Consider the following 26605-nt stretch of genomic DNA (forward strand, 5'->3'; position numbering starts at 1 on the left):
CCGGAATACACAACAATATGACCTTATGATGGACATGCATGAGCACATATATAAATACAGTACAAAAAGGCACACACACTTTGTTTTGCCTAGTAAATTTTCAGCTTGAACACTTTTGAGAGAGGTGCTTTGGCACTAGAGTAGATGAGATAGGATTCTCCTTTGGAGCTGAAAAACTCCCAGTCACTGCATCCAATTGTTGGGAGCCAATGAACAGGAACAAAGCCTTCATATCCTTGCCACCTAAAAATAGAAAAGAGGAATCATATCAGTCACTAAATTCCTAAAGTCATAGAGCCCAAATTAGCTGAGTGACATTTCCTGGTTCCTAGTGGATGCTCACATGTCAAAAGTGTTTTATGTTTTCACTACTCTGGCTCAAAAGAAGGAATAAATCTACATTAAAACAGTGTAGCTGTACTGTGAGCCTGTAAGATGATGACAAGTACCACTAAGTCAGAGGCAATCAGGCTGAATGAATTATTTCATTATGCAGAATGGGGTTGCTGACAAGTTGAGTACCTGTAGAGAATGCTGTTGAGAGAGTACGACTCTCCATTAAAGGAGTTAGCGACAACCAGAAAATATTCCTCCCCAAGGCTAAAGAACTCCCAGTCCACTGCACTGGAGACGGAGAGAAAGGTATGTCATAATGATGCAGGAGTGAAATGACTGAAAAAAGGTTATTAAACAGGATGTGTTCTCCTAGTCTGTGCAGAGGTGCTTTCACTTCTGTACCTGTAGGTGAGAATATCCTGGAAGCGAACAAACAGTTGTCCATTCATGTCCAGTTCGTAGATAGTGGAATTGATGGCGTATCGACTTGGTCCATTACCATAGAGTCTGTGTCCATTGGCAACGGCCAGGAAGACTCTGCTGCCGATCTGGAACATTTCCCAGTCTGTGGCACAAAATGTCTAGATTGACAGCAAGAGAAAAATCATCCTTTAGGTTTGTTTGTCAGTACTGTGAAGTATTCAAGACATATTCAACAGCGAATCCTCATTTTAAACTGATTAAACCGAATCATTGTCATGACTGACTGAATCAATAGCTTTAGGACTTAAAATTTGCACTTATCAGAAATTAGGGCTCCACCCTTTAATTGAAGGTAAATAAATGGAAGAAAAAACTCAACCTGATGAGATAAAAAAAGATCTTTTAAATGGTAAAATAACCTGATCACTTCGCTGATGATAGTGATCTGAAGTATGTGATTAAGAATTATTAAAGAATGGCGGGACGCAAGGGGAAATTCTCCCCAAAAATCTAATTCACTAAGGGAATTAGTTCTATTTGATATCAATTTGTTTAACACAGATGTCGCTCCCATCTGCTTGTTAGAGCATCATGCAGAGATGAGTCTGTGTCAGCTGGTTCAGAGATTGTTGTGCAGTTCTGAGTCTGCTTACATGGCCTACCAGATGGGGGCTGGCAATATGGCCCGATAACTTTACTGAACTATACTCATCAAAACTTCTTGAGACTTATTGCACTACAAAATATAAAAGAAAAAAAGAAACTTCCTTCAATGTGATACTGAGGTGCAAACTGAGGCTTGTTTTAGAAAAAGGTTAAATTAAATTGTATGCTTTAGGCAAGGAGAAAAGATTAATAGGAAAAAAAGAGAAAGATACCCTAAACTGAAGCACAGTCTGGGTGAGCTTGGGTGAGGCCAGCCTGCTGAAAGATTGTTGTCAGTTCTTTGTATCAACCAGCAAAGACAGATGATGTTTGGGGCGTGTGGAAGACACATTGTAACCAAACATTTAATGAGTATTCATTCCTTTGTCTCCAGGAAGAGGAATGGGTCTGGAACTTTCTTTAATTAAATAGCTGCTTATAGTTCTCGACTCTAGTGATTAATTCAATTGAGTTTTACACACAAAAGTCACTTACTTCAGTCCATCACTATGGTCAATCAACCATGACTCTAAACATAAAATAGTGTATAAAATATTCAGAAAACACATGGTTTAACAGCAGTTCTTATTTCAGCATATCATTCAGCAGTGAGGGACAGACAGCTGTCTTCTTCCCGGTCGAGCCGACCTGGCTTCATGATTGTTGCCATAGAGACAGCCCTGAAGTAAACAATTTTATAGCAATATTGTGAGACTGTGGATGAGGTCACCTGGGCGATGCCTGAGTAACTGAGAGTGGGTCTACTGTTTTCCTTTAGATTTGCTGTAGCATTTCTATTGCTATCTCGTTGGTGGATCAAGTTTGTGTATGTCAATAAATCTTTTTGCATCAGACATCCATATCTCCTGGAGTTTTTGAACTGAAGAGCTCAATATTTCTATAACAGAGTATTACTACTTACTGGGTGGTTGGAGAGCTAATGTGCAGGGGAAACGCATTGTGTTCCCTAGTTACAATGACACAAGGGGTCATTTAAGTGTCTTTACATCCTACAGTTAATTTGTTATTTTCTCACACATCTGTCTCTCAGTAAGTTGAGAGCCCAACATCTGCTGTTGCCAGCATCGACTCTTTCGCCCTCACTGTGGGGGTTGAAAGGCCAGCTCTGCAGATCTGAATGTCTCTGAAAACTTGCTTCCTTACAAATGTGTTGAATCCATTTCCATCCTCATAATCATGTGTATTTGTACAGTAGTATTTCAAATCCTGCATTGATTACATTCACGTGTACTTGTTTGCAATCTTCTTCTCTACTTGTTCGTGTATTGCTGTGTTTCTCTGCACATTTGTCTCTCAGTGCTACTGGAGGTCAAAAACTCCACAGGGAACCTTTGACCTTGTAGACAGTGCTTGTATAGGCTTAGTTTTTTATGTAAATTGAACATCAAAGCTTGAATGGGCAAATGAAATGAAATTATATGAACAGTGTAGAGATCACTTAGAAAAAATGAAAGAGTTGCTACTACGAATCTTTGAACTGAACTGGTCTCTAATCACTAAAATGACTTGTAATTTCCACCTCTACCCTCTTGAAAGGAGAAGATGAGGAAGATAAACAACTTAAAGAGTAATACATGTAAAGTAAGTGCCAAAATGGTGTATTTTCAATCATTTCTGGATTATATCAGGTGATTAATTTTCATCAGCCCCAAGGTGTTCTTGTGGATCCTTACATCCAGCTGTGGAGTTCCCCTAGATAACATCAAATCCCCTTATGGTTTCTCATGTGACTGTCAATGTGTCAACACTCTCACCTCAAATGTGGCTAGATTCAAATATATGATTCGCTATCAGTTACTTGTCAAAGCACTGATATCGCTCAAGCAAATCATGGCAAACCACACATTCTATTTTCGGCCCTTGTCTTATATGCATGGACACGCCCGTTCCTTGCTCCCCATCTCTCATTACACTTTAATCTGTCCTCGTTTGTATTCCCTTCCTTCTGTGTGTTCAGACATGATTGTTTTTCATACTGATCGCAAAGATACAGATCTCATCAGAGGAAATCAAACCCAGGTGGTGAACAGATGAATGGTAGGGAAATCATCCATCAAAATTCTACACTGAAGTGCTATTGAGACTAATTCCCATCCAAGCTTTACTCTGTACTGTGGCTTGACCAGGGACATAATCCTACATTTATTTTGGTCTTTTCAGGCACATTTCCAAGCATTTCTTTTGCCATTTTATGTTCACAACAACAATACCTTAATTGTCTGGAACACCTGGAAGCTTCCATTGAGCCAAATGTAGATGACAGAGTCTACAGATGTGGTCACTCCATCAAAAGCATTTGCTACCACCAGAAAATGGTACGGTCCAACAGTGAAGAACTCCCAGTCGTAGGCCCCTGAGGTCTGCAGCTTCTGGTGAGCCTCAAATGACTTGGTTAACCTGTTCCACTTGTATATCACACTATCTATAGTGTGATTATTATTACCTGCATGAGACAAATCATGAATGGTTAGCTATTTCATATTCAATATTTAATACTGACATAGAGGTGAACACTTGATGGGTTTTACCTATTCTATGATTGGCCACAGCAAGATAGGTCTGTCGTTTGATGGTAAAGGCCTCCCAGTCCCGTGCACAGTGGGTCTGCAGGATCTGGAACTTTACAAATTGTTTTCTTCTTTTGCTCCACTTGTATATCACTGAGAAGTCTCCCTCCGACTTAAAACGATTGTTTGTTGGAGAGTTTGACACCACCAGAAATACCTAGATTGAAATACCAAAACAGAGGGAACATGTGATCAAAGCATGATGAAAAAATAAAGAAATAAGCATTCAAGAGTTTACATGCATCTATTCCATAAGCCATATCTTTGTTTTTATCATACATTTTTGCCCATGTTGAAGTGTCTCCATGCCAGAGCTCCTTGGGTGCTGATATTCTGATAGAGCTCGAAACCTGTGTGGGTCCACTGATACACAGCAGAACCAAAGGCTGTGGACCGGTGAGCCATAGCTGCCATCAGACCCATGCCAGATACCTGGAACACCTGACAAAAAGGTTAAAACAAACTATTATAAAAGTGCTCTTATACTTTGTAGACAGCTATATTATGATATATTCCTTCCTTGCTTGTAACCCTTTGCCACAGGGTACATGTGTGTTGTGAGACATTCAAGTAAAAAAGGATTTTCCCCTCAACTATTTTATAAGCCTAAATAGGTTAAAGTATAAAATATTTCACAAGAAAAAAAAGGCAAAATTAAACAAAAGTCTGGAAAATACACATCATTTTGTGTAGCTGATATTTTATTTATTTTAATTTCCAATGGTAATAATCTTGTCATCCCATAGATCTATCTTATGACCCCTTGCCAGAGGTATGATGAAGACATATTCTTGTGTGAATTTTGTTTCATTAACAGTAAGTACTGTATCGGCACAGACACAACATATACACAGAAATATTCATTTTTAAACAGGCGCACCTCGACATCATGTGTCTCTGAGCTGGTGGTGAGGACCTGATGTTCCAGCACATAATCCAACCGTTTATGATCTGAGTAGATGGAGAGGTGGGAAGTTTATACCTTTCAGTTACAATCAAATGAGAACAGAAACTTTGTCATGAGTGGATGTTTGCTGTCAATTCTCACCCTCAAGCACTGTGGTCCACACTCTACCATCACAGAGGTAAAGGCCTTTCCTGAGCGGATTGAACCACAGCTGGCCTCTTAGCAACTCTGAGCATGGCCGCTCCAAACCCACTGACACTTGCTTCTCTAGTCCTGACAGTTCACAGACACAAAGACAAGCAAACATTTAAATATGCTGGGAAGCAGACAGACATGCAAAGACAAACAAATGTCTTGCATTGTGCTGTAAATTACTTGTGAAATGAGTGTGCAAGTTACCATAAGATGTCAGATGGCTGTTTGTTTCACTTGCTACGACAGGGAGATCTAAGAGAAATGGCGGTACTGAAAGAGCTGCTAGTTGGGGGTAGGAAGAGGGGCAGATCTGATGGGAGGCATCTGAACCTGGCACCAGAACCAACTGTCGCATCAGACCCTAAACACAAGGAAGCAGATAAGGGTCGAAACATTTGACTGTTTAATGGACAAAACACATCATCTAGGTTCTTTATTATAAAAACTATAAAGGTTAGTGATGAGGAAGTATAAGTCTTACTGAAAACAAGCCTTTCCATTTCCCCCGACTTCCAATGTGGAATCTGGATCCCTGAATGTAGAGGTCTGAAGGGAAATGCCTGGAGGGAATGCTGGGTTCCATAAAAAGATATAATTATTTCTAATAGCTGGAGTAAATGTTGCTTCTGTATATGAACATAACATTTCTATAATCAAAATAGACTCCTCCATTCTTCTGGTTTTGTACTGAAACAGGGAAATCTGAGACAGGAATTGTATTATATAGCTTCTGTATGGGTGCTGATATTCCTCCCTTCTGAGAGCCAGAGGGAGTTTCCACCAAAAACCATCTATCAAATACTGTCAGGACGCTATGAAATAGCTGCAGGGTGTGAGCATATTTGAAGCAGCATGGTTGTATTGTGGTGAAGGATCTACTATGCCTGAAGGGAATTCAGAGGAAAAGGGAAGTATACTGGGAGACAGACAGTGCACCCACCCAGTGAACAGAAAACAAGAAAAAAGAAAAACTTACATTTCCTGTGGTGAATTGCAGTCAACTGTGAGCCTGACATGTTGACCACCTACGGCCAGGACAAGAGTGTGCCACTGGTTATCAGCCAGAGTACCTCGAAACACCCAGTTCTCTATGACCCCGCCGTGACCTTTGAAAACAAAGTGTAGACGCTTTCTAGAGAGCCTTAGTCCCAAGATGATCCGTCCACCTCCTTCATTATTCTTGACTTGCTTCTTTTCTTGCTCTTCGCTGACTGTCCGTTCTTTATTCCTTTCAAAAATGTTCCCTTCATCGTCCTCCTCTTCCTTCTCCTCCATAGCTCTTTTCTCTTCTTTTTTTGCCTCCATCAAGGAAAAGATGTATTCATTTTTCTGAAAGGCAAAGCATGTTTAAGGCAGTAACAAGTAATAATTATTGTTTGTAATGAAGTCTTTTTAAAATTAGATTTATTTGACTGTAATAGTTACAAGGTATTTTTCAGATGAAGAGTTTCAAAACCTATAATGACCTTATTAACTACAATGCACTGTGTTAGTGTAAATAAGTATAAAACTAGTTTAAATTAGCTTCACATCAAGCAGATTTATCATTAAAATGTTACACAATGACATTTAATCATATGACACTGGCGCGGGCCATTCTGCTGCATAATGTTTAGCTTTTTGAACGCTTGCATGTATCTAACACTGTGTTATCAATACTTGTATGTAAGTAAAGGATCTCAATACATCTGCGATCAGTGGTACCCAGTATCAGACAAAGGGCAAGGGGAGTGGTAGATGCTCACCTTGGACACAATTTGAGTGGCTTTTAGTGTCACAACAATGGAGAATTCTTTGGGGAAGAGGTCACAGTTCACCAACAGCTGGGAGGAGGAAAAGCTCATGGAAGTATGAGGGCTCGAGAAATGTACACCCCTCACCCCTCCAGCTTGTCTCATTTGCACCCCTGGCAGGAGCCTGGAGGTGTCCCTCTCGAGGACAAAAGACAGAAGATCCAGAGGGAGCAAATCTGCAGACAATAAGCAAATAAAGAGGTCAAGAGGATTGGTTTACTGCACACGCCTATTCATGCAGAAATTGCTACTATAAAGCAGTGGAGTGTGATTTATAGCAGGTTTCCTGAGATGATTAAACAGGCCGCAAACAATCTGCTGCACCAAATCATGTCTGACTTTCAGACTTTTCTATATTCAGTTTCATTTTCCTGTAAAACAATGGGTATTTTTATCCAAAAGAATATTTACACAAAAAATTGGAGAAGGGAGAATCACTCACAGGTTAATAAATACTGTATTAAACCTATGGTAAGGGGTTACAAGTAGCTTTGTTTAAAGGAGACACAAGTGAAAAGTTTCAGAACCACTGCTATAAACTAATACATTTTCACCCTCCTTGTGTGTGAGATATAGCCCTGGGTGGCGGTGGAGCTATGGAGCTATAGGATGGGTTGTTATTAAGAAAGACAAGAAGACAGAATGATGAATTCCTCCCAAATTGATGAAATGATATAAACATGCACCCTATTCGGCCTTATATTCTGATGTGTATAGAATTGTAATGGAACCCTAACCACATCCAATGTCTGTACTTGTTTGTGGATGTTAATTTAAGTTAATATTGCACGCAACACTGCACACACAAGCACTCCCCCTGTACTGTAAGTAGACACAGACAGTTGGAATTATCCAAAAGAATTTTAGCTGGAGGGGTTTCCCAGGTCCTACATGAAACCATAAACCATCCAGTGGATAACCATTAAGTTTAACATTAACACATCAAGTGAGCTGAGCTGAGGTAATAGACAGTAAAAAAGTAAAATAAAATAATACAGTACCTGTACAGTGTCTCCATGTGTCAGTGGTTGTGTCAATGACACTTAACCCCAGAAGAAGGAGCTGCACAAATATCAGCGATGACATTACCAACAGCATGTTTGGTTCAGTTGCCAGCTGGTACGAAGGTCTCCATATCAAAGTATTCCTATCCTTATCGTTCCTTCTGTCTCTATCTTAAGTGACAATACACACCTGACAACTGTGTATTCCTCAACACAAGGTTCCCAGTGAGCATGTTCACATCATCCAACTCCAAACAATATCTTTTCAAAAGACGTTAGAAGCTATAATGGCTAAGATTCACAGTAGACGTGGACAGTCCTAGATCATCTGTGCTTAGAGAGAAATCCATTCCTCTGTGTGAATGCACCTGCAGCCCCTTTTTAAACACCGGAGCCATGCAAATCACTAAGCAGCCTGTCACTCATCCTCCCTCAACCGCCTCTGATGACACAGACCTGCCAGAGGGGTGAACAGCTCCACTGTGTGTGGGTGTGCATGTTTGGTTAGTAACAGACAGATTGTAGACAAGCAGACAGACAGAATATGTGACTATATAGAAAATACATGGCACATTCAGCACATGAAAATGGTCACAGTCAAAAGAAGTTCTTCTCTTTTTTAATTAAAAGACAACTTTAAAACAACAGAAGACCATCTGTAACCTCTGGTCCACTAATGCATAGATGGATATGAGCTGAGCTATTATCATATTAGCTCTTATCCCACAGTTTATTATCTGAGAAAGCAAAGTATGTGCATGAACCCAGCTGTGATATTAAAGTCTCATTCCTGATGTTTTCCTAAAAGAGCTGCAAATATTACTTATTGAAAGTGCAATGAAGTATCTGGACAGTGAAATTATGACATAGAAATAACACTGCAGTGCATAAAGTACTACTATAATTTAATTATTTAAATATATACATATATGTAAAACATTTTTTTAAATTATTATTTAAATCTACTCTAAGTGTGTGAACCTCAGGAATGTTTTCCCAGTTCCAAACAGCGTTAAGCTAATTTTTATTTCATTTGAGAAAGAGAGTAATGTTAAACATGTTGCATAATAATGTGTGAAAAAAGTGTTGTTGAGAACAAATCTAAATATTTATAAAAAATATACAAATAACCCCATCAAGAGACTGTCAGGCAAAACATAAACCAGTCTACTCTACAGTAACAATCAAATGAAAACTAACCACTTATTTGACAATTGCTAAGAGGCCAAAAGAAAATAGTAACACACTAAAAGTCAGATATTAGGTTCAAACCCGCAACATTGATCCAGCACAGTAACCACTAAAGTTCTAAGAAAAGTCCATCTCTTCTTCACTGACACAGTGGGAACGGTGAGGCTGCTGTCAGTGTCAGACTGATTATAACTTTACAGTATATATAACTTTACAGTGTTTTGACTGGAGTAGCGAAGACAGACCCCTTGGCTTCAAGCATCTTTGCTTCCTCATTTGGTGGAAATTCCAAGCCACCATCTGCATGATTTCAGAAACCCAGTTTTCGAGAACGTAGTCCACCAGAGAGTGGCCCGACTTGTGGCCCAAACTGTGGTTTTTCTTCCACTTTCATCCCACTGACCGACTGGCAATCGTGACCCACCATCGGAGGGCCCCCGCCGGCCTGCTTTGCACCAGCGTTCGGGTGGGTTCACCTCTATGGCCTGGGGAGCCATGCGGGGAAGGGGATATTTTCCTTCTGTCCCATTTCTTCCTATGCCGCCTGATTTGTAGTGATATCGAGATGCCCCATCTGTCCTAGTGGTCCCACCACGGAGCCCGTTACGGGAACCCAGCCTGCACATGCACTGAATTTCTCAAACCCTCCCGCTGAGACCCCACCTCAGTCTTTCTGTTGTCTGCCAGTTAATTGTCAGTAACCTGAGGCTGTGTCAAGCTTCGGTGCTTGTTGTGTCAAAGCCACCGGGTGCTACAATGGGGTTAGGGTTAGTGGTTTCGGCTGGCCACCCGCCTACCCCCTGGCCCCGGTGGCTGCAGCAGGGGTCTGCTCTTCAACTCTCTTTCCCAAGATGCAGGTCTGGCGAGTGTTCCCATGCCAACAGGTACCTGATTGATCCCTGTGAGTAGCAGAATCAGTTGGTCTGCAGTTATGGTCCTTGCACTTATCAGAACCATAACTCATATGGGGTGCCCGTCGTCATGCTCCGGGGCCTTGGCGGTTTGACAGGGGCGGTACACCTCTAAAATGCTGTGTACCGCCCCTGTTTTAAGGTGAACTCAGGGAGGACAGTGTTTTAAGGTGAACTCAGGGAGGACAGAAACCTCCAAAGAATCAAAAGTCAAAATCTTTCTTTTGATTCGCCATATTAATATTGAATGTGAAAGTGGACAATAAATATTCTTCTTTTGAGTTTTAAACTCGAGGTGATGGTGATGGTGGTGATGGTGGTGATGGTGTAAAGTGATGTCACTAATTTTTCCTTTATAATCAGCTAGTGACTTAAACTAAAGCAACATTGCTCTTATATCAATCCTCAGTGGATTCAAGTAGTACCAGGGGCACAAAGGAGTATACAGTGTACTTTGAGGTTTCAAATACACTTTATTTAATTATTGTGCAGGGACAATTCATACATAGAATTAAAAACAATCATTTCTATAAAATAACACATCATTAAATAATCTTGACAACAAAAATATAGATTATAAATCCACAATGTTAACAAGTGCCAAGGTGTGACTCTTTTCTGTCTGATGCCCAGTGTTCAGAGTTTTGTTTGGTTTAAAGACCACATCACTTGTATTAGTAACTATATGAATAACCACTGCATATGTCGTCCTCCACATTTTTGTTATTACAGGACATATTATAGTCCAATAGAATTCCTGGTGTAACCTTGGCATTTTTTCTTGGCAGACACCATACATCACTGCATTATAAATCACATGTGCATCCTCACCACAGATGTCAATGGCACTTTTCAGTTTTTTGACAACTGCTCAAACTCCTAGTCTCTCAGCTGAAATGAGCCACAAAATCTCTCATTTACTTTCTGATAAGTTTTTAATAATAATATAATAATAATTTGTGCATGGGAAAACGCTAACATAGATGTTATTTCTCAGTTTAATGTTGTTACAATACAAAGGTAAAAGCAATAATTTCATTAAAATAATACATCTAAAAAAGAATACATCATTAAATAATCTTGACAACAAAAGTAAATAGTATCAATCTACAATGTTAAACAATAGTTTACCAACATCCACTCCTGTATATTTAACCAGTTTGTTGGTTACTTGGCACAAATGAAATGTTGTGAGATCTCGGCGTGTGTCAGATCTCTCAGAATCCTCTCATCCACCGACCTGCACATTTACAAAGCAAATTAACTTTGTCCCTCTCCTTCACGCCCACATCAGGAGCATAGACTGCACACAGATCAGGATACAAGATACGCCTCGCTCTCCTTTTGCTTTATCCATTCATTAATCTTTCTTCCTTCCAGGCATGTAGTGGATGTTGAACTCCCCTGTTTAGTTTCAGGTGGACCCGTTTAAAAGCAAAGAAGTCTGTGCCATAAAAGTCACTGATTGTCTACTCATCCACATGCTTTTCCTTATTCCTGGTTTGACTCATCAGCTGATATTAGTCTTATCGCTTTTCCTGTTGTACTGAATGCAAAATTCAGTTAATTTATCTGATGAGATCTAGGGTTCAGGGCACCCTGGAAGTTGATGGACTATTCAATTTAATCCATACTTTATTTTGGACTCACAAGTAGGTCCATAGCATATAAAAAGAAAACTAATTACAAGACACACAAGATAAAACCACAACAATTCATCATTTGGTTTTTAAAAAGTTAATATGTAAGTCACCTCACCAGTGTTTTCTGAGAGCAGCTCTTCCTAAGGCTGGTTAAAGCCTTTAAGATGCTGCTCTCCGATTCATCCAAGCGATACATACAACTGAACATCAGATTTCTTAGAAGTGCCTCACATGTAGGAAAACCAGAGAACACAAACAATTTGACTAGCACATCTGGAAACCTGAAGCAGCAACCTCATTGCACCACTGTAAGCCACTATGAGCCTCTGCATACCACTGTAGCAACGTCACAGACAAGCTTGTATACAGAGGTGTGCAGGAAGCTCTAAATAATGAACATTTTACGATGACAGAACACATACTGAACTTGTGAAGGAACAGACAGGCCTGAGCATACATCTTACAACACTAAAATAAATATGTCATCATTCAAATTGTAAGTGAGGGGAAAAAATGGCCAAGGTATTTCTCAGGAAATGCAGGAATGCAGGAAAAACTAATTTCCTATCTTCTCTTCTTCTGACTATCAAGACATTACTCTTTTTAGCTTGTAATTACTATCCAGCTATATATGAAGTAGTTCAAACTAGCTCCACTTACAGTAGCTACAACAGAAACCTGATGCTTCAGTATTAATAATCTAATGAAGTCATATATCAGAGGGACTAAATTAACACTTTTGCTTTAATACTTGAGGCACATTTTGCTGCTAATACTTATGTACTTTTACTTAAGCAAGGTTTTTCACTTGTAATGGAGTATTTTTACTTAAATAGATCCAAAGTACTTCTTCGGCCACTGACAGTGACTACATCGTGGTTCAGTGGCACCACCTAGCTGTCTTTTTGTTACTCAAACCAGATGTGATGTTTCCCTTCATACTACTTGTGCAAATATTTTTAGCAGGCAAGGCGCCAGTGGGAATTGAAACCTTCTTGCATAATGAACCACCCACCAACTATATATATAATTCAATGTCAGCCATGTTGCCTTGAGATGTGACAAAAATGTATACCAGCAAGCAGAGAGGCTGAAGGTTCAAGACGTCTTTCATCTTTCAATTTAGAAATAAAAATCCCACTAACACTTTAAATACTAGTATTGAGTTTTAATAGTTTATTATTTAAGGCAATCAATGGTGTGCTTGCCCTATATTAACCTGTTCAGCTTATAAAATGGATAAACACTGGCATTCATACATTTTTAAAAACATTCAAGTACAAAATAATGAAGCTTGTGACACCAAATCTGAGTACCAAACTATATTTATTGTATACAGTAGTAAAAGACCACAAATAATGTACAAATCAGTAGAGAAACAAATAACATGACAAGACCTGGGCCCTGTTCTTCGTACATTACAAAGTTTAGCTAATTCGGGCTAATGTTAGCCAATTCCAGCTCAGATTTTTTTAAATATAAATGGAAGGCTGATTTGTTTGTCTTAAGATAACTGTGCTCTTGTTTTCAATCAGAAAGTAACAGGAGAGGAAAATGTGAAACTGTGATCATTACTTGCGATTGGTCAATGCAACAGCAAATTCTCTGGAGTAATCACAAACAGATCAAACATGTCTGTGTACAACGCAACTCTGTACAAGGCAAATGCTTTTTCTTAACGAGTGAGGGAGGGTTAAGAGGGGCCAGAGTGGATAGCAGAACAGCAGATGGCAGCACATTTTTCAATTGCTGATGTCAAATATTCATCTATAATGTAATAGTATAATGAAGGGCACAGACTCTCTTTGTTGTATAGAATACACACAAAAATACAGCTGGAAAAACATGATGTACGGTTCAATTACTATTAAAAAAAAGGGCAGCACCTTTCTTTTGTGGCCGAGCATAATTTCATTAAAAGGCTGAGGTGGACAATAAAGCTGACTTAGCACATGGAAAGAGGATGAAAATTTACACGGCCAATTAGTTACTATTGCAGCCCATTTTGCATCATTTTAAATACTGCAATTTACAAAAGACTTGTTCATGTAATGCCAAACTTAATTTTGCGTGCATTTTTTTTGTAATTTGTGTACTTTTTAGTATGCAACTCAAAACATGTCCAACTACCACCACAGATCTATTTGTGCCTCTAAAGAAAGGAGCAGCCTTGTCTGAAAATAATTTGAGATACATTTAAAAAGGTTTTGCGATTACCCAACTCACTCTGAGTAAGATTTCCCTTTTGCAGGTTTGAACCGATGGACAAATACATTTTAACCAAGATTCAAAGACCTGAAAATTCCAAGCTCACATCAGACCATCAACAATCAACCAAGCCAACTCTGTTAATCATGTACGAAGAACGGGGCCCTGTGGGTACAGAACACTTCATCTCCCAAACTCCACTGGTGGACCTCCCTGCCCTCCCGATATGCAATTAACTGTATGCATCTCTCTCCGAACTGTAAAACATTGGAGACACTGATCACTGCTTTTTATATCCTCACTGTTTCCAACGCTGCGGGAGAAAGGTGTTTGTACAGATGGTCTGTAACTTCTGCTTTTTACACAAAAGAAAACAACATCTGAAACAGCTCAGCAGCTGACAAAGCAGTAAAAAGTGTCTTCAAAACGCATAAACAAGAACATACTGACTTTTGTTGGATATCATTGCTCAAACTGGAAGTTATCCCCCTTAAGAACACATCTAGAGTCAGTTGTGCCATCTGCCTACATTTGCAAACAGAGATGAGACAGCTGACCCCAAAACAGAGGAATATCTTCCAGTTATTCCTATCCACAGCCCACCCAACTCTAACTCGAACCTTACCCAATGTAAAACCAACAAGCAGAGCCACTTGTAAGAGTATCATAGGGATTGGCTACTGGCCTGCTTCAATGAAAAATAGGGAAAGAAAAAAACAGTTTTGTATTCCACATCAAGAGACTATCCTTAACCAGCCTGTGCCCAACTAAGGATGTACCTCAGTGGTGTAAATTAAATTCCCTTCCCTTACACAGGCATTTTTCTGTATGAATGAATACCAGCAAGTACAGCCGATACCCACAAAGAATCTTTCTCAATTTGTAGCGGTAGCAGTCGAAGAGGGAACTTACAACAGTACCGCAATACAAACTCCCTTAAATGTGACCGTTTTGACCTTACAGTTTGCTTTTAGAGTGATCCAAGAACATTAAATATGAAACAGAAGTTCGGTCTTTGGAGTATTGGTCCAAGCCCCACAACATTTATCTAACATCCACTCTGATACTTCTATACAGAAACTTCAGCAAGCCCCTTGGGTGTTATTTCTTTAAAAGAAAAAAAATTACAAAAACATTGCAGAACTCTTTAGCAAAAGCACCTAAAATGCAAAGAATTAAAATACATTTTGACAGAAGAGCAGGAATCACCGTTTAGACAAAAAGAACACACAAGAAAGTGAAGTGAAATGGAAGGCGGATGTGTATTAAGTTCAGATAGTGCTTCCACCTCAAAACATTTTCATGCCCACTGACGGTGATCCCTGGACAAAAGCTGCAGAGCCTCGCATTCGGCCCCGATGGATGAAAATTGTGACAAACTACTGGATACCAAGCTTTCACTGGAGAGTGAATGAGAGAGAGAAGCACTGACAAACCAGGAACAGCTGTGACACGCTGTTGGTCCAATCACAGCCGGCGCTGCCAGAAGGAAAAGTTGTCCTGATTGGCCAGCAGAGAGACTGTTGACACGCACAAAAAGTTCAGTCCTGGCTGAGACGGTACATAAACAGCTGAGGAGCCCCCCCACAATGACGAAAAACCATGACAGACATCTTTAAACTTAAGAAATAATAATAATAATAACATTAATAATAATAATAATAATAATAATAATAATAATGATGATAATAGGCTGAGAGGAGCGATGAAGAGGAGAGAACAGTGAAGATGGCTGAGGGCGTGGTCTGAGGGTTGCGTCAATGAGGTGGGAGGGGCTTAGCAGAGCCCCCCTGTCTGCTGCTGGAAAACGTCTATGGTGTCTTCATCTTCCATCTCCAGCTAAGGGGGACAAATGTTCAATTTAGTGAATATAAACCATTGCTGATTAGGCTGAATGAAGCAGGGATGAACATAAAAACACTGATTTGAGGCTATTCAGAACATTTCTCAGTTATGCTGCCAATGTTAAATATATACAACATTGTTCTGAAGAAATCTCAGCATTGATAATATAACAGTGACCAGAGCTCATTTCTTACCTGTGCAGGCGTATCCGTTTCATTGATAGGCTGGCCATCAAACCTGAATCTGATCTGCCTTATTGAGAGACCCTGCAGGAGAAGAGATTAAGAAAAGTGTTATTTTATTAATTGATTAATTGTTATGAGACATTTTTAAAGAAAATTCTCTGGTTCCAGCTCCTTAAATGTAAATACTTTCTGGTTTCTTTAGTCCTATGTGATAGAAAACTCAACCAATCTTTATTTATATAGCACCAAATCACAACACAAGTCAGCTCAAGTCACTTACACATAGAGCAGGTCTAAACCATACTCTTTAAGTTTAATTTTAAGAGACCCAACATTCCCACACGAGCAAGCACTTGGCGACAGTGGCAAAGAAAAACTCCCTTTTAACAGGAAGAAACCTCAGGCAGAACCAGGGCTCAAAGTGGGCGGCCATCTGCTTCGACCGGTTGGGGGTAAACATTTTTAGGTTGTGAACAGGATATTTTAGGTGACATATTTGGGAAACTGTAATCAAGATTTTTTTTAACAATTTTCTGAGATTTTAAAAGACCAAACAACTAATGCTTTAACTGAGAAAGTAACCCCAGAGATTCATCCTAACAAAATAATAATTGTCATTTGCAGCTGTAGTGCAAATATGGCGAGGTGAAGCAAAGTGTGCAACTAGTGGAGACAAAAAGGCATTACAATCTTAATCCCAAAATGATAAGTAGTTGAACAGGAGGACATTAAAGAGGTGTAGGTGTGTGAACTCACCTGCCGTTCACAGTACGCCTTCATTAGTTTGCTGAGGGGTGTGTGTCTTTTGATTTTGAACTGGACCACAGACCCATCCTGTCCTGCCACCTTGAGATTGATGTGATCATTCTCGGTTTTTACTCCCTCCTGCGAAGACAAATGTGTTGAGCACTGTTAAAACCAGCATGTTACATGTTAACGGAGATGATAGGAGGCACACACACACACACAACACTATAAGAGCATACAAATAGAGATATATACATTTACACATATACACACACACCTTATATACATCTTATACACATCTGTTTAGACAGGCATTGGGGCACTCTTATGACACCAAGCTCTCAGCATTTCATTTTTATTAATTTATTTTTAATTATTACACTATTATTGCTTTTTATATGAATGTGTGTATCTATACAGTAATTTTGTGTGTCTGTTTTGCATGGACTGTTGCATTACTGTTTTAGGTTTGTTCTTGTAAAGCACTTTGTGACCCTTGTGAAAGTGCCATACAAATACATTTTACTTTACTTGCTATATATATATATATATATATATATATATATATATATATACACACATACATAGACACACACACACACACACACACTGCAGTTAACAAGAGACAAGAGCGACGCAAGTTACCTGACCAGGCTAATGTTACATACAGACAGTAACTTTACAAGAGATTTTACACGCAACATTCTGGGAATGGGGCAATTTTATATGTAAAAAAATTACACACTATTTTATTTTTTTAAAACCAAAACACACAGGCAGGTTTACAATCTGCTTGTTGCCGATTGGTCACAGATGCTAACGTTAGCATAATTAGCTCCGGGGCTAACTGGTTGCACCGCCAGCCATTCACAGGTTTAGCAGCCGGTTAGCTGTTTTGTTTTGTTGTGCTGCAGCAAAAAAAACAAAACACTGAAGGATTAAACTACAACAGAGACTACACTACTACTTTACTTTTTATGACAGTGCGTCACCTCTGTTAGCGCTCAGTTGTCGCCGCAGCAGTTGCGGCATTTGCGGACATAACGTGGTCCCGCTTCGACAAAGAAAAAAAAATCCGCAAATGACAATCACGGTGTAATTGACATTTTGGCTCGCAATCTTCGAGTCAGTGCTAAGTAGGATAACTACTCCTCTATTACCGTCCTCCGTGCTCCGTTTATTCGCGTATAAACAGTAAATGTGGATGTGCGGGTACTCATTCATTTGCGAAACAAACACTGCGCCGATTCAGAGAAACGTGCAAACCAGGCCATTTTAGATTGCACATCTGAGAAATGGAGCAAAGCTGAGCCATCACTGCAAATCTACAGCCGTTTAAAGCTTGATATCTTACCTTTGGCTTTTCCTCTGACATCTCTGCTGGATTTCGTGTGCCGCTTTTGCAGAATAAAAGGTTAATTGGTCTTTATTTTGTCTTTCTGCCTCCTTCTGTCCTCTCTTCTCCTCCACTGACGGGCGCGCGCTTTGGACCGCTCTCGCAAGCAAACGATTGGATCTGAGTGGATCACGTGACTACTGAATCGCGGGAGCGCGGACGCGGGGGCGCGCAGAATCCTCGATCACGCGAACCAGAGCATACGGTGAAATATATTTTGCATATTTTTATTGTAAGTGTATTTATTTCTATTTTTTATGTTATTTAGGATTTTTGGTGCATCACAGTCAAAAATATACAGAAAATTACCCTTTGAAATTTGAACATATGCAAGCCTGTATATGAATGCAGTCTCTGCAAAAAGAACTGCAAATCTTTATTTATTTTACAAAATTATACAGCAGGGGTGGAGCTAGTGGATGAAATGCAACACAATTCCATTGAGCATGTCAACCATCCCAAAAAAAAAGAAAAAAAGGCCCTGGCTCTGGATGCTCTGTGCTTAGCCCTGGATCTTCTCAACTCCTAGATCCACCCTTGATCATAAGCCTAGAAAATGTGCCATTATTGCAAATAATATTTCTGCTCAAAAATGATTGATTACTAATTACTTAATTACTAAGAAACTTGAGTGACATTTTACTTACAGGTGACTTGACATTACTTAACATACATTATAACCAATGTATACTAAATAGGATATTCAACATATTGAAATGTGTCTTTTTCATTTCATAAATACCTATGATGTATCTACTTATGATAAATATATCAAATGTATATGATCATACGTATATCTACATATGATCATATCAAGACATATGTAATGGGGAGGAAAATAATTTAAATTACTAATCAATGTGAATAAAATTGCCAATTTTCCTTCCAATTGCTTGATGAGCCCCTTTAAAAAATACAAAGAAATACAACAATTTATATATTTAAAGAAAATCTATAAGCTATCACTGCCTAGTAATTTACTATAATTCACTTTTACTATCTGAAGCTAAAGATAAATCCTAGTCACTAGATTCCTAAGATATCTTGACTGTGCAAAATGATCTTTTTCTTTACCTCACACAGATGTCAGCCTTTAAAGACCTTAAGCAAGATGCACTGAATTGCTTAAAAGGCGCAGTACAACCACTGCAGTAAAAAATATGATGGTAGTCATGTTTTTTCATAACTCAGGCACAAACTATAAGGCAAAAGTGTTATTTTAATAAAAGCGCTATTCAAGTAAAATACAATCAAAATAAAAACCAAGTGCCACTGGCAGGATGAATCATCAGTCCAAAGTCTTTTATTAGACCTGTATGTTTATAGGATATACAGACAACATAGAATTAGGCAGGCTTTAAGATGAACACATTTTAATTAAATTAATTATTACTTTATCAAGGCAGAGTGCAAGAGTGACAAGTTCATTTTAACTTCATAGTATGAACATACTGTACCAGTCAAAACTGGACTTACTTTCTCATTCAACAAAGTGAGAAGGTGTGTCCTAACCCTAACCCTTACTGTCAAAAGTCACACAAAGTACAAAAATAATAATATAATAATTCCTCTAAAGAAGCAAAAAACAAAAAACTGAAACTTTGCACATGTAGTTTTTTTAGGCAAAAGGAAATAATTGTTCTGCAACCAAACTGGATTCTTAACATACTGTACAATTAAACTGAAGACATGGTCCTATAATTAGCATAACTAATGCTATAGGAGCCACAGGATACACTACTATAGCCGTACCTAACACTGCTGCTACAAGTGTATTTAAGCCTTTTATTTACAGTCTCTGAGATCATTACAGTGAACACAACATTCCTGTTCATTTGCTAGAGGAAGCCAGAGGCTGTACATAACTACTGTCACTTTTCTGAATTTGTCTAATAGTTTACATTTATTCTCAAGTTATGTCTACTCTCAGAGTCACAGTTGTTGATGTCTGAGCTGTCAGGAGTTCAGAAAAAAACTGAAGGATCACTGATCCTCTCACGCAAATCTGGAGTATGGATTTTGCCCATTTAGACCTGGAAAAACATAAAGACAATCAGAAAAGTCCTGCTAAAATGATGATTTAATTTAGTAGTTTAGTTTGTAATTATTTTTTTCATCAAATACCAGATGTCCATACTTGGAAACTTTAGCTTTTCTTTATGTGATTATATGCACATTAGTGTGACAAATACATATTTCTGTGAGTGAGATTGCTTACCGTATTTCTTCCTGATTTCATCATGTCTCTCTTTCATCTCTGCCCTCCTGTAAAGACAAAATGTTCTCTTATGAGCCACACAATGACTAGTAATAATTTTAGCACTCTTTAACCCTTGTCATGTGACCACAAACCAGTTTGGGCTGATAACAGTTTGACGTCTGCATTTTTCCCTCGGTGTGTCACCTTTGTTTTGAGCTATGAAGGAAAACTGATATGTATCGTGACCAACAATGCAGCAGGAGCAGTTCGTGTACTTAAAGACCGTGTAAAGTGAATTCAGACTTTTTCTTCTAAACACATTAAATAGGTCATAAATGTATTTCTAAAAAACATGTAAAAAACATTTCAACCATTTAGATTTGAATTGTGGAGCTAGGCTTCACAAACTGTGTTTCAAGATTTCTGTGTTCAGGATTTAATGGGCGGGTCTGAAAATCACTGCTGCATTACATAACGCGGCAGTGATTAGCATAAACCCGTCCCTGCTGCTGTAGAGGTATAAATACATTCAGCGCACACTACTACTACTACAGTATACAGATAGCCAGTTAGCTGAGTTAGCAGCTGAGCTAGCCGCCGAGCTAGCAGCAGAAAGCTCTCAGACATATCGTCCATGTTTCTGGTAGAAGTAGTGACTTTGATTGACAGGTGACACTTGGTAGGGGGCGGGGTTTTAGCGAACTCGGCAGGAACTCCCACAGCGTTTGGGAGCAGAGAAATAGACTGAGTTTTACACAACTTTGAAGCCTAATTTCATATATTTGACTATTTTTTTAATCATTCAAATTTGGCAGGGTGGTTAACAACACACTTTTCTGCGGTATGTCAAACTCAGAACACATATTTATTCTTACTTTACACGGACTTTAAGAGTTTAAGACATCAGACAAACACACATTTTAATGGAAGGCTAAATTCATCCTGTGATGTGCATACATTATTAGGCTTTTGTTTGAGTGTGTTAATATATCTTTATCCAAATAAATTTGCTTGATATGTGCATTTGAACTGCCAGGACAAATATAAACAAATATTATTAATCAATGCTACATCAAGAGGGTGGTTAAACTCACTTGAATTTGATTTGCATTATTTAAAAAACGTACTGCCACCATTGAGCAAACTAATTTGCACACAGCAATACTGAACACACTCACAGTCCAAATAGTGAATAAATCATTATGGTTTACAGCTGAGAGTTTGCAGCAGCAGTCTACAGAGAAATGTGAAAAAGTTACATACAGGATTTAAGAGCTGTGTTCAAAGAAATATTAATTATATGCAGCTAAATAGAGAGGGAAGTATAAAAGTCTATCAGGAAATGTGCAACAAGACAAACCAGCATGGACAAGGAAGTATTGGTTCTTTGTTTAAAAAGGAAAAAACTCATGATGAAGTTGTTTTTGTGTGTTTTAAGCTTAGAGAAGATGGTAACTGTGATGTGAAGGGTCAGACTTCATTGTTAAATCCGGATTAAAACCCGACATTTGTCAAGTTTTACTTGTGCAGATGGACACACTGTCTTTTGAAATTCAGTGCTAGTGACAAACAATACATAAACATGTTCACACACCAGGGACACAAACATTAAGGATCATTTTCATCATCATGTCATGTTAATAAAACATTTTTCTCACCTCTCTTCTTGCTTGGTTTTCGTCTTATTGGCTTGTTTCTGCATTTTGGCCTGGAACCTTTCGGATCTGGCACACAACACAAGACCAAAGTTATGATTAGACAGTGTGAGTAAATATATATATACATAGCACTTTTCTACCGTAGTAGACAAAGCTTTACAATTTAGCTTTTCATTCGCACACTATGGTGGTGAATACAGTGCCCATAGGAAGCAACGTGGGGTTCAGTGTCTTGCTCAAGGCCACTTCAACTTGTGATGAGAAGCAACGCAGGTCAAACCACTAACCCTCCGACCAGTGAACAACCTACTCTAGCTCCTTAGCCATTACTGCCACAAAGCAGTCGTGTGTGTTTCAAGTAGACACACCTAAAGGTGACCACACCAGGGTCAACAAATGCACAGTATTTGACAATATTATCTTCACCTGATTAGAATTCCCCCACAGAGTACACTCTGATCACAATCTCACAAAATCACCTTGTAACATATTCACTTCTTGACAGAAACTATAAGCCCACATATGATGAAGATCACTAAATGACAGTCTTCTCACAGCGAGTTCTTACTCTGACCATAAGTTCACTGTGACATAGCAAACATATACCTAAGCCTAACCATTTTTCACCCAATAGCTAAACATAAGCATCTGTGTCACAATGCCTGTATTATTACTGTTTCAATAAAGTAACAGCCTATTAATTTTCTAAGGTGTAGGCTTAGGATCACTGACAATCCACAGATAAATCAAAACAAACAAACCAAAAAACAGCCTTGAGGTACGGGTGCAGCTGTTGGCTAACACTGGTAATCAGGGGATTTTCATAATTTTTGGTCTAGTAGTTGGGAGACAATTTGAAAAACCTCTAAGAGCATCCTGCAGCAGATATTCAATGTTTGGTACATGCTTGCATCTCTCAGAGGGTAGAGTGGGGGACATGGGGTCATAAAGATAAAATAAGTTTAGAAATAAAGGCTATATGTGCTAGAAAATGCTAGGAACCAAATTTCTCTCAAAGACTTGATCTCCATTCAGGGATTTCAATGTGTTTTAAATGTTGCCTTTGAAGAGAAACACAACAGACAACATCACATCCCCCCTCCAACTTAGATCCTTGAATTGTAAATTACATTCTCAAATTTGTTCTCTCTCTCTCTCTCTCTTACATAAAACAAAATGTCACTAGAAAGTTACAGACAGTACTAAGTTTCAGTAAATAGTCTTTTCACTTTAAACATTAGGTGATGTCTGAGCCTTTTCCTGTGCTTAACAGATAATTATATGAGTAACTATAAATACAGCTTCAGTAATAACAGCAACACAACATATTTTTTTACAGGAAAATCCTCCTTTTATAATAGTTTATATTGTGGTTTCTGGATTATTTGAGTACCTCTGGTAACTCAGCCATGCCTGAACCATTTGGGCACAACTGATGGTACAACTGTGTGACAGAGGTAAAAAATTGAACCTATAGTACAGTTTACTTCCTCCAGGGTCACATTGTGGAGGAGGACGATGTTTTGTCACCGTGCTCCCAATCTGTCAGGCAGGATCGCAGCTCATTGCAGACTTACCCAATGTTCTCACACTTGCAGCAGCAGAACAAACAGATCAGGAAGGCGATGATAATAATTCCCCCGACCACTGCCATTGTGATTATCAATATCTGGAAGTTCACTGCAGAGCAGAGACAGAGAAACACAATGATAACGTTATGCAAGACTTCACAGGTTTACCTTCAAGATGGAAAAACTTTTTCGTAGCTCTTTTTTTCCCCCCTTTCATGAATGTCATGCATCTGTAGGAATGTTGTTTGGTGACTGCATGTTTTGACCACCACTCTTTACTGCCTGCAGGCTAATGTTGCTTGTGATATTATTTTTGAAGATTTGGGAAATAAATGTCAGCTCAGTGTTGCACTAATTGTTACAGGTGAAAGACTTACTGACATCCTTTATGTGTAAAATTCAAATTTTACACATGTGAGACAATGTATTTGTAGTAAAATGTATATTGTGACAGATGGACCAGTCAATGAGCAGCCAATATTAGATTTATATTTTTTAATTTAAATTTATTTTTTTTATTCATTATTGTGAATAAGTACTTTGATTTGTCAAGTATGTCATTTGCTGGGTTAACCAAAAACATACATTCTTGTTATTATTGCAATTTATTTTACCCCTTAACACTTTCAATTTCAATCAGATTGCCAACAAACATTATATAATACATGCAAGGCCACTGAACACTGGCTAAATCAGAAGCTGAGCTCAGGTCCTCACACGTTTTTAAGTTGGTTTGCAGTTTAATCAATGCAGTGAGTTAACTGAAGTGATGTTGCTATGGTTACCTGCAACAGTTAATGGAGGGGAACTGGAACTATGTATGTCTGAGGCGTCCTGTCAAATGATTTTAACAATAGTATATTTTATGTGCTTATCATATGCTTTCTGTATAAATTGTTCTGTATGTATGTAGGGCTGCAACTAATAATTAAAGTAATTATCAATGAGTCAGACAATTTTTTCTTGATTAATCATTTAGTTAATAAAACATCAGAAAAAACATGAAAAATGTCCATCCCAGTTTCCGAGACTCCAAGATAACATTCTCAAATCTCTTTTGTCTGAAATCCTAACCTCGGACCAGTGAGTTTTTCACATTCTTGCTTGACACATGACTGAAATAATTATCAAAATAGTTGCAGATGAATTTTCTGTCAATCAACTACCTTAACATGTATGTCAACATGGAAGTGAAACAATTAGTCAATCATCAGCAACTTTTTCCTGATTTGATTAATTGTTTAATTAAACAATGTATAATGCATTAATATAATGGTGAGTATAAGGATGCACTATCTCTGTGTGAAATTCATGGTAGTAAGAGTTTAAAGATGGATTCGCTGAAGTTATGGTGGATGTAATGAGGTCAGCGTGTGTGTGTGTGTGTGTGTGTGTGTGTGTGTGTGTGTGTGTGTGCACTCTTACTCCAGCAGAGCCCCCAGCGTGCATCATTCAGTGGACAGAGTGCGTGCGGTGGAAGGATGGTTTTCACTGGGTAAGTTACACATGTCTTAGTTTTGATACACCACAAGCACTGTAAAAATAACAAAACACACATAATGACCCATTTTTATCAGAATAGACAATGAATCTTGAGCTATTCAAGACAAGAATAGACACATACACACAAAAGCAGAAAATGGGGGAGGAGGGTGGAATGGGACACCACAGATCAGTAACTCCTCGAACCAGTAAATCTGGTCTAGAGGTGGAGGAGGAGCCAGTGACTATGGACTCCTCCACCTGGGACACTTTTTTGCCATTTCACACTCAAACAAACCCAGAGTAAAACATTATCATATCGTAAACCCAGAATAAAATCAGCCCAGCAGAAACAAAAAGCCTTTCTCCCAGGACTTACCGACACTTTTTTCAGACATTCCTCACAGCTTGTCCCATTTTTCGCCTCACACTCTGTGGGAGAAAAGTGAAAACACCCAAAACAATGAAGAGAGAGAGAGGAGGACATGAGGGTAGACACAGTCATCATGATGTCTCGCTTCATGTCTTTCAGAGGAACAACCATTTCTTCTCTCATATTAGAGAGAGATTAGCTGAAAATGTAACAAGGAGCAGATTAAATGTGTGTTTCTGTAACCACTGCTAATCCTCCTGGGACATTTTCCATGGAGACAGACTGCAGTAAACACACAGGCTGTAGAGGAGTCATGTTTTTATCAGCAGACTACACAGGACAACAGTTGGGTTTGTATCAGTACTGCAGCCACAAATGAGGTGTAAACAAAGTCCCATTCTTGTGGAGCTGGTTTTTTGTAGATACTTCTAGTTTCTCTTCTCAGAAACGAGGACTTGAGGGGGATTGAAAGAGAACTGAAAAGAGACTCATTGTTCTCACACACAAAGAAACAATGATATCAGCAAACATTGTTTATCTTGCTTTTATGTGTCACTCCATAAGTTAAATTGCAGATTTCACCTTGATTTTTTAATAGTATTTTACGATAAATTATCTTAATCTACAAATATCTGTATTTTAAATGTAAATCCAACCTGACATTGTTCAGATTAAGTGGTTTTGTAGTTATATTCCTTGTTTTGTTGCTGTTGTGGCACAAGAAAATTAAAACCGCAATGTCCTATACTGGGAAACTTCAGATTCACTAAGTCAGGTGAGGATTTTGTACCAATTAAACGCAATTTAATGAATGGTAGAAATATGTATGTGTGTGGTTTTAGAGATGTCATTGATTCCTTAATCACCATATAGCGACAAAGTGACAGTGATTTCCACTCCTACCTTTCCCAGGTGCGGAAGTCTGAGCGAAAACTGTTGCCAAACTGAGGAGAAGAAGCAGAGCAGGGACGAAACTCCGTAAATCCATCGTCTTGTGAAGTGAATATTCTTTGTTTTATATTCTCTTTTTCTCTTTCCTTGATAGATACGATCTGAGAAGAACTTCGGGCCTCTAAAGAGGAAATGCTTTGGCTGCTCTGATCGACCTCTGAAAGTCGAGAAGTGATCTTGCCGAGAAGGAACCAAACGCAAAAATCCTGACGCACGCCCATCACGCAACAACCAAAGAAGAGAGGAAGGCGTGTGTGCGTCGGTGCGCATACTTTCCTTTGGAGGAGGAAGGAAAGTACTAAGACAGCAAGCGTGTAAAAACACTCCTTTACAATACATCTTAGTTAATTGCA

At 38.7% G+C, this 26605-nt stretch overlaps 3 protein-coding genes across 3 annotated transcripts; all 3 read right to left on the reverse strand.

The window, feature by feature from the left end:
• Positions 1-89: 89 nt before the first annotated feature.
• LOC128375496 (thrombospondin-type laminin G domain and EAR repeat-containing protein-like) lies at positions 90-7973 on the reverse strand. Its single transcript, XM_053335859.1, has 13 exons — positions 7889-7973; positions 6840-7063; positions 6071-6423; positions 5576-5666; positions 5299-5455; positions 5041-5172; positions 4873-4943; positions 4272-4433; positions 3954-4149; positions 3636-3868; positions 739-917; positions 523-624; positions 90-243 (listed from the first exon to the last, which is right to left on the reverse strand). Exons 1-13 carry the CDS (start codon positions 7971-7973, stop codon positions 90-92), a joined length of 2139 nt encoding a protein of 712 aa, XP_053191834.1.
• A 4970-nt stretch (positions 7974-12943) lies between these two features.
• Positions 12944-18112, reverse strand: sumo3a (small ubiquitin like modifier 3a). The gene is made up of 4 exons (XM_053335692.1): positions 17976-18112; positions 16631-16759; positions 15884-15955; positions 12944-15683 (listed from the first exon to the last, which is right to left on the reverse strand). Exons 1-4 carry the CDS (start codon positions 17994-17996, stop codon positions 15621-15623), a joined length of 285 nt encoding a protein of 94 aa, XP_053191667.1. The 5' UTR covers positions 17997-18112; the 3' UTR covers positions 12944-15620.
• A 1900-nt stretch (positions 18113-20012) lies between these two features.
• Positions 20013-26314, reverse strand: pttg1ipa (PTTG1 interacting protein a). The gene is made up of 7 exons (XM_053336081.1): positions 26205-26314; positions 25308-25360; positions 24872-24980; positions 23453-23555; positions 21876-21941; positions 20236-20282; positions 20013-20050 (listed from the first exon to the last, which is right to left on the reverse strand). The coding sequence occupies exons 1-7, from the start codon at positions 26287-26289 to the stop codon at positions 20013-20015; spliced, it is 501 nt and encodes a 166-aa protein (XP_053192056.1). The 5' UTR covers positions 26290-26314.
• Between the last annotated feature and the right edge of the window lie 291 nt (positions 26315-26605).

This window comes from Scomber japonicus, chromosome 16, assembly GCF_027409825.1.
Source record: "Scomber japonicus isolate fScoJap1 chromosome 16, fScoJap1.pri, whole genome shotgun sequence".
NCBI classification, from domain to species: Eukaryota; Metazoa; Chordata; class Actinopteri; order Scombriformes; family Scombridae; genus Scomber; species Scomber japonicus.

Coding starts and splice junctions, on each gene's coding strand:
- LOC128375496 (XM_053335859.1), bottom strand. CDS start 7,973: ATGTCATCGCTGATATTTGTGCAGCTCCTTCTTCTGGGGTTAAGTGTC. Junction 7,064..7,888: donor CACATGGAGACACTGTACAG/GTACTGTATTAT, acceptor TATTGTCTGCAG/ATTTGCTCCCTCTGGATCTT. Junction 4,150..4,271: donor ACTTCAACATGGGCAAAAAT/GTATGATAAAAA, acceptor ATTTCAATCTAG/GTATTTCTGGTGGTGTCAAA.
- sumo3a (XM_053335692.1), bottom strand. CDS start 17,996: ATGTCAGAGGAAAAGCCAAAG. Junction 16,760..17,975: donor TGTCAGAGGAAAAGCCAAAG/GTAAGATATCAA, acceptor TTGTCTTCGCAG/GAGGGAGTAAAAACCGAGAA. Junction 15,956..16,630: donor AGGCGTACTGTGAACGGCAG/GTGAGTTCACAC, acceptor CTTCTCCTGCAG/GGTCTCTCAATAAGGCAGAT.
- pttg1ipa (XM_053336081.1), bottom strand. CDS start 26,289: ATGGATTTACGGAGTTTCGTCCCTGCTCTGCTTCTTCTCCTCAGTTTG. Junction 25,361..26,204: donor GACTTCCGCACCTGGGAAAG/GTAGGAGTGGAA, acceptor TTTCTCCCACAG/AGTGTGAGGCGAAAAATGGG. Junction 21,942..23,452: donor TGCAAGTGTGAGAACATTGG/GTAAGTCTGCAA, acceptor GTTGTGTGCCAG/ATCCGAAAGGTTCCAGGCCA.